This window comes from Chiloscyllium punctatum, chromosome 15, assembly GCF_047496795.1.
Source record: "Chiloscyllium punctatum isolate Juve2018m chromosome 15, sChiPun1.3, whole genome shotgun sequence".
Taxonomy (NCBI): Eukaryota; Metazoa; Chordata; class Chondrichthyes; order Orectolobiformes; family Hemiscylliidae; genus Chiloscyllium; species Chiloscyllium punctatum.
Window position 1 is genome coordinate 70,829,689 of NC_092753.1, and position 8,342 is coordinate 70,838,030.

General features: G+C 38.4%; 1 protein-coding gene across 1 annotated transcript in view; it reads right to left on the bottom strand.

The window, feature by feature from the left end:
- Window positions 1–183, bottom strand: part of adgrg7.1 (adhesion G protein-coupled receptor G7, tandem duplicate 1) — a 62,903-nt gene extending 62,720 nt beyond the window's left edge. The window contains exon 1 of the mRNA XM_072584367.1: window positions 95–183. Coding sequence (XP_072440468.1) covers window positions 95–160 — 66 coding nt within the window. The 5' untranslated portion in view covers window positions 161–183. The remainder of the gene's footprint in view (window positions 1–94) is intronic.
- Between the last annotated feature and the right edge of the window lie 8,159 nt (window positions 184–8,342).

Sequence of the window (8,342 nt, forward strand, 5' to 3'; positions counted from 1 at the left end):
GTAGTTCAATATAATTTTCATCGAAATATGAGTTATTGTTAACAATTTACCACCATAGTCAACTTGTCAAATAGAAAAGATCAGATGTACAAACCAATCTCACAATGGTCTCCTTTCCATTCATCTGGACAAACACAGATTTCATTCTCACAAGTTCCATTGTTTTGGCAGTAACATGACTGTGGGTTGGCAGGTGAGAGTGATGATGGTTTCATGGAAGAATCTAAAAACGTACAAATTACAGTATTGAAGAAGGCTTTAGGAATGTTTAAAAATATTGGCATGAATCTGACACTGTAGCTGCAAGTGTAAAATCTAATAATTATATTTACTTTTCTGATATCTGAAAATAATACCTTTGGTGTTCCTTTAATTTAGGCCACAAATCGAAAAGTAACAATACAAATAAAAGACGGCAAAATCTTTTACAAATATGCCATAGGAACCTAAGAAAGGCTAAAAAGCAAAATAATCAAGATAAATAATGGCTATATCATCATTAAGGTTTCTTGTATTAAATGGTACTCAACAAATGTCATTAATAGTTCAGTTCATGTAATTCAATCAATGATCTTGTAATGTAGTGAGTTCCATTCCAGTCTCTGAGACAGAGACCTTGGGTTTGCATCACACACCAAGACTTGATAGCCTTGAAAGGAGCATTCATTATGCAGCTATACATGTAAATCCTTGCATACATTTTTGGCATATCTTAGTATGCCATTATTGATATAGAGAGGTGAGTCTTAAGATGTAAGACAACTGGTTGGCAATGTGTTCCAGGAGATATTTGCCATAAAATCAGATATGTGATTTGTCTGACTTGCACATCATCAGACACAAGAAAACCTCTAGTCTAAGTCATGTCATTATAAATGGAGCACATAAACAGCTAGAACCAGGGTCTCAAACAAATTGGGAGTTACATTCAAAGTAGGATTTAATCGAGGATGCGGTGAAGTTTACTTAGGCCAACAAAAAACAGTATGGGGCTGAGCTGGTACATTTTGTTTGAGACTTTATGGGGTTGTTCAAGACTAGCAGGGGTTTGAATAGATCAGATAGAGAGTAACTAATCTCATTGGTGGAAAATCAAGAATCAGATAACACTGATTAAGGTGACTGGCGCAATGGTGACGTGAGGAAATGTGTTGGTACACATTGAATGGTATACATTAGGATCTGGTTTTCATCTCCTGAGGATGTGGTGGAGGAAGATGCAATAGTGGCTTTATAGAGGCAACTAGCTAAGTTTTTGAAGAGAGACAATATGCAGTGCTGAGAGTGGGACTTAAGTGGGTAGCAGCTTGGGCCTAGCTGAGTTACATTTGCAGAGACCTGCAAAGACATAATGGGCTGAATGGCCTCAATCTATGAATTTGAATAGGTCCAGGGATGCCTTGCAGAATGCATCCATGTAAATGACACTTTAATTGTAAAAACCGGAAAAGGCATACGTCCCAGATTATGCAGAGAGTCTCATTATGACTCTGCTGCTCTTTATATTTGACCCATGAATAACTGGGAGTTGGACCTGTGGCAATAGTTGCTGAAAAGTAGACTTATTTGATTCACCATTTTATTTGGAAGTCTTTGTTTATTAGGGATATTCCTTACAAACTGATCCAAACCTCAGTGTCAGCACGTTACCTGTTACCTATTGTTAAACAAGAGAACCATACAGAAAATAATCATGGTCAAGAGTGTGATGCTGGAAAAGCGCAGCAAGTCAGGCAGCATCCGAGGAGCAGGAGAATCAACATTTTGAGCGTAAGCTCTTCATCAGGAACAAGCTTCATTCCTGATGAAGGGCTCCAGCCCAAAATGTCGATTCGCCTGCTCCTCGGATGATGGCTGACTTGCTGTGCTTAGAATCTAGGGCATCACACAATCGACTCTGATCTCCAGCATCTGATCTCCTCACTTTCTCCTAGAAAATAATTGTGACGTAAATATTCTGGTGATATGTTAGAACAATTGATAAAAACAGCCATTGTTTCTATCATCGCGCACACTTCTTGTGACCATGTAAACTTTATTTACATCCCATGTTGATAGTTTTTAAAAAATGCTTTCCAAAAGCATGAGGCCTGTATTTTTTAGGTGGCTGCTGCAAAATATTATGAGCCTCTTGGAACAGAAGTGGCTCTTCTCCCAAGTTATTTAATTCTGAGGGAGCAAACAGGACAAGCTGGTGCATTACCATGTGCTCCTTAGTGGTCTGGTCCTGTGTGAGGCCTTATGAGAATTTCTGCAGGGGTCTGATGAAGTTTATCTCTATTGATGCTATGACAGGAAGCAAAATATGAGAAACAGACAGACACCAGACTCTCAAGTGAATCTCGGAACAGATCCAGCAGGAAAAGATACCACACAGAATTAGAAAAATCACATCACATCAATCCCTTTGGCATGATTGGCCGCACATTTATACTCCAATTCTTCTCCACTGTCATCCAACAGATTCTCTTCCTGGTTCCATTCTTACCTATTTATAGCCGGATGATTATCTCTTCTTGCTCCCTGACCATTACCTCGCAAGGATCTATCTTTAGCCCTCCCCTTTTTCTTGGCTATATGCTGCCCTCTGCTGATATTATCCAAAAACACAGGGCTATTTTTCACATCTATGCTGATGACAAGTCAGTTTTACCTCACCATCAATTGTCTTAGAGTCATAGAGTCAGAGAAACAGACCCTTCGATCCAACTCGCCCATGCTGACCGTATCCTAAACTAATCTTGTTTCATTTACCAGCATCTGGCCCATATCCCTCTAAACCCTTCATATTCATATACCCATCCAAATGCCTTTTAAATGTTGTAATTATACCAGTCTCCGCCACTTCCTCTGGCAGATCATTCCATATATGCCACCACCCTCTACATTAAAAATGTCCCATTTAAATCTTTCCTCTCTCACCTTAAACCTTTGCCCTCTAGCTTTAGACTCCCCCACCATAGGGAAAAGACTTTTACCCTATCTATGTCCCTCATGATTTTGTGAACCTCCATAAGGTCACCCTTCAGCCTTCAATGCTCCAGGGAAAATAGCCCCTGACTATTCTGCTCAAATCCTCTAACCTTGGCAATATCGTTGTAAATTTTTTCTGAACTCTTTCAAGTTTCACAACATCCTTCCTATACCAGGGAGACAATAATTGCATACAGTATTCCAATAGTGGCCTCATCAATGTCCTGTACAGCCACAACATGACCTCCCAATTCCTATAGTCAATACACTGATCAATAAAGGCAATCATACCAAATATCTTCTTCACTATCCTATCTACCCGTGACTCCAGTTTCAAGGAACTATGAACCTGTACTCCAAGGTCTCTTTGCTCAGCAACACTTCCCAGGACCTTACCAGTAAGTGTATAAGTCTTGCCCTTGACATCTCACTATTGTTAAATTGAATGATTATCCAGTGCTGGATAAATAGAAATGCTTCCCCATGAAATTTGGGAAGCCAGTTCACCACTACTAATCAGAAGAAGTTAGGAATGTTTAGAAGAACAAAATAAAAATTAGGAGCGGGTCCTTGAACCTGTCCTGCCATTCAATAACATCAGAGATGATTGTATCATGGCTTCAACTCCACTTTCCTCTCTGTCCCTCATAATATCTTGATGCAGTTCATAGATTAAATATCTTTCTAACTCAGCCTAGAATATATTCAGTGACTCAGCCTCCACTGCTGATTTGAGTATAGAATTCTAAAGATTAATGACCCTGTAAGAGAGAAAAAAAATAAATGACAGACTCCTTATTTTGCTACTGTGTCCTCTTGTTCCAGAGTCTTAATAAGGGGAAAGAGCCTTTTAGCATCTATCCTGTCAAGTTTCTTCAGATTCTTATATGCTTCAATATAAGATCATCTCTCATTCTCTGAAACTTCAACAAGTTTCAATCCACCCTGCTCAACCTTTTGTCATAAAGTTCCTTCATCCAGGGGTTGCAGGAATCAAACCATTAACTACCTTCAAGGCAAGAATACTAAATATGACTTTTAGCCAGAAAGTAAGGGGCTAACTTTTTATGAGTAATATTTTCACGGGTTTGAAATCCAGCCTCTCCCATCATCTTGCTATCATAGTGCTGTCAGATTGGAGACTGTTCCCACTAACACTGCCCCGCAAAGGTCAGGCAAAAGGAAGAAGTTTGCACAGACTCAAAGAGTTGATCAGCCATCTTGAATGGAGAGCTATTTTAGATTTTGTCAATGACTGGGTTTATGCCAGGACAACATTAAAAGTAGTAAGTGGATAGCAAGCACAAAGAATTAAAGATATTTTGGCTAAAAGTCAGAGATCAATTTCTGCATACAATATTGAAACATGAATGACTTTTTGGTGAAAGGTCAGTGGTTGACTTTTAAGTAAGCATTATTAGATGAGTAAATTACTTGGGTACATCTGGTACTTGGCCTTAAATAAGGAAACCAAAACTGTCTCAGTACTCTAGGTGTGGACTTACCAATCCTGTCTGGTTAAGGTAAGATTTCCCTACTTTTATATTCCGTTCTCTTTGAAGACTGATATTTTGTTTGCTTTCCTAATTACTCACTGTATCTGCATACAAACCTTTTTGTCATTTGTGTACAATGACACCCAGGTCTCTCTATACTCTGGCATTCTGTAGTCTGTCTTCATTTACATAATAGTCCTGTTTCCTGTTTTTCTCATTAAAAGGGACAACCACGTGATAGTCCATCTGTCAAAATATTGCCTGTTCACTTCACCTATCTAGATACCTTTGCAGACTCTGTGTCCTCCTCACACTTGCTTTCATCATCTGCAATTTGGCTACAATAGACTTAATCCCTTCATCTAAATCTATTAGATTAGATTAGATTAGATTAGATTACTTACAGTGTGGAAACAGGCCCTTCGGCCCAACAAGTCCACACCGACCCGCCGAAGCGCAACCCACCCATACCCCTACATTTACCCCTTACCTAACACTATGGGCAATTTAGCATGGCCAATTCACCTGACCTGCACATTTTTGGACTGTGGGAGGAAACCGGAGCACCCGGAGGAAACCCACGCAGACACGGGGAGAATGTGCAAACTCCACACAGTCAGTCGCCTGAGCAGGAATTGAACCCAGGTCTCTGGTGCTGTAAGGCAGCAGTGCTAACCACTGTGCCACCGTGCCGCCCGCAATTGAATAGTGATGTTGAATGATTCAACAGCATAATTGTATTCAGTCTGAGAGCTAGTGTGTCAGATGGGAAAGCATTGAAACAATCTATTCTTATCAATTTGCATATATAGATTTACCTCACACTTTCTCACTGAAAGACATTTTAAAACTTTATAATTAGTCATAGCGTGTGCATATACTAACCATTCTTAAATATTCACTGCTGGCTGATGAGAGTGTCAGAGTGAAGCAGAGGATATCACAAAGTGACAACGTAAAACAAAAGTGCATTCAATTCAATAAGTGCATTTAACACAAGCAAGAGAACCACCATTTGAGGTTGGAGATTGGATTTTTATCAATGGCTAAATCATATCTAAAAAAAATATTATATCTACCAGGACAAGTAGTTGCTCAGTAACACTAATTTGTTGGATGACAACACAAAGTGGAAGACATTTAATCATGAAAGGATCAGGATATTACAAGGAAAGTAATTATGAGGAAAAACTCCCTTTTCCAATGAGTGGCTGTGTCATCGGTCATCCAGCTTATCAAACTGATCATGCCGAACCACAAAAGCAAGTTCATAGACCTCAGCACCGTAATTACAGAACTTTGTAAAAAGAGTTTTGCTGTACTTCAAGTAAACAAGACACTCTGGTCTCTAAGAAATTACTCAATAATAATATGTTTAATGTTAATCATAGTTTACTTTAAAGTAAGATATTTGAGTTTTACAAAAGTGAAAATTCAGTTGTTCAGTATTTGATTATGTATGTTTGGTTAACTGTTTACTGTATGCTGTTAGTCAAGGTTACTGAGAAACTAAACAGAAACTAAAAAGAACCTGGAAGCATGAGAAAGTCAGCATTTAAAATCTCTGTAAGTAAAACTCATGCACACACCAAACCTGCTGAGTCTTCTCTGCATAAATCGGAGGCATAAAACACAACAGAATGCCTTTTGGACATCCGAATACTGCACACTTGGTTCACTTTTATCCACCCCAATTATTACATCTTAGCATTCTCATAAATTTGTCACGCATGATTTGCTTTTTATAAGCAATGTTGACCCTGGTTGTTGAGTTATGATTTGCTAAATGTGTGGATATCACTTCCTTAATAATAGATTTTAGCATTTTCCAATGACAGATGTTAAGATCTATAGTTGCCTGTCTCTGTCCTTTCATGTATAGAGGTGTTACACTTGCCCTTATATAAGTGAACTTCTTTCTGTGTTGAATCCAGATCCTTGTGGTGTTACTGACCTTTTCAGACACCTCTGACCAGGTCCAATTCATTCCAACCTTCAGGATATCCTAACCAAAATAGCTGCTTCTGCATTGCTATCATTTCCTCTGTTACAACTTTTATGAAGTGTTATGAACTAAGCCAGACCACGGAAAATATTCTTAAGCAGGCAGCTCAGACCATAAGTTTGCAATTTGGTTCAGTAAGTGTAGAGTGCAAATTAACCGGATTAAGTTAGCTAGGTTGACTACTAGATTTTAAAACAGACAAAAATTTATTCACAAAATAACACAATGAAACACAAAGAACAGAATAAAGAACCCCTACAGAACTCAGTCTAGACATAATTATGCTGTTCCAAATATACACAACAGACCTAATAAGCAAACTAGTATAAATGAAACACATGCTTACAGGTTAAAGTTGAAGGGCAGAAAAGAGACAGAGAGTTTCCATACAGCTCCCTGTTGAACTTCCAACCAGTTCAAGACTGAAGCAAAACTGCTCAGCTTAGCTAGAGAGCTGACTACACCCTTTTCTTTATACAGGTCACTTCTAAAACATGACCACTTTGGCCTGAAGTTTCATCTGTTTACATATAAACAAAAGGCCTCTCAAAATCCTTTTCATCTCTGGACCAAACCTAACTGATTAGAGCCCGGCCTGGTTTATTACCCTTATGAAGAAAGTCAAGGACAGAGTATCCTTGAGCCAAGGAACAGCATTTAGAAAAAAAGGGACCAGCTTTGTAACAAAAGATATCGAAAGTGAGAACCAGCCCTTCAAGTAAAAGTCCTAAATGTCTTCTGCAGTTACTCAGCATCTAAGCATAGCAGGATAGTGGAGGACACATTTTTACAACTTTGCTCTAGCATGAGTCAGCAATTTTGAGAGACAAGGATAAAAAATTAAGTTGGTAATGAAAAACAAAATATCTGAACTTCTTACCTGATTTAAATTTGGCTGCCAGCTTCCAGAAGCAGGCACCCCAAAGACCTGCAATGAAAAGGCTAGACAGAACTCCAACCAGCACCTTGCAGTCACACTGTAGACAAAGCATGTTGATCCTTGTGTCTGCTGTTCAACTGTCTTTCCTCAAAAAGCAAGTTATTAAGTGAAGCTACAAGCTGTTTCTCATAAGTCATGTTACACATTAACTGTTCCGGTTCACCTCTACTTTTTTGAGAGGTTTATATTTGATTAAATTAGTGGAAATATTAAATGATGAGCTGTACCAATGCAACAATACATAGACAGAAATTAGTGTCCTCGAATTATCAGACTAAACTGCACTAGAAGATGAGATGAAATAAATTAGGACTCATAAAGTAAACATTCTAGGCAGGAATGCTTGAGCAGTGAAATATTAACCTTGGTATATCAACCACCAACAAATAAGAATGTCCAGATCTTGAAACTGAGGGTGGATGTTTCAACTGTTCTTTATAAGAATATCTGAGATTTTACTACCCTAGTATGAAATAATCTGAATTAGCAGTACCTAATCATGTGAATTTAAAGCTGAATTATTCATTATCAGAATTATTATACACACTATATTTTGTCATTGTCCACTCCAATTACAGAACAAGCTGATGTAATGCATTCTTAGTTCTGCTTAATTAATGTCAATTATTTGTTAATCATTGAGCCTGGTATTTTCACATCTGCAGAATATTTTGGTTCGAGCCTTTTCAACGTCCAACTAACATTGTCAACGTTAATATCAATTAACACTGTTGGGTGTGATTTCTGTTTGACAGCCACGGGAGTCAAGTCCCAATCTAGTGGTTTAATGAAAATTGTGAGATTTTAATGAGATTGTGGTTGTTGCTGGCTAGGCCAGTATTTATTGTGAATCCCCAGTTGTCCAGAGAGTAGTTAAGAGACAACCACATTGCTATAGACCTGGAGTCAGATACAAGCCATCAGTAAA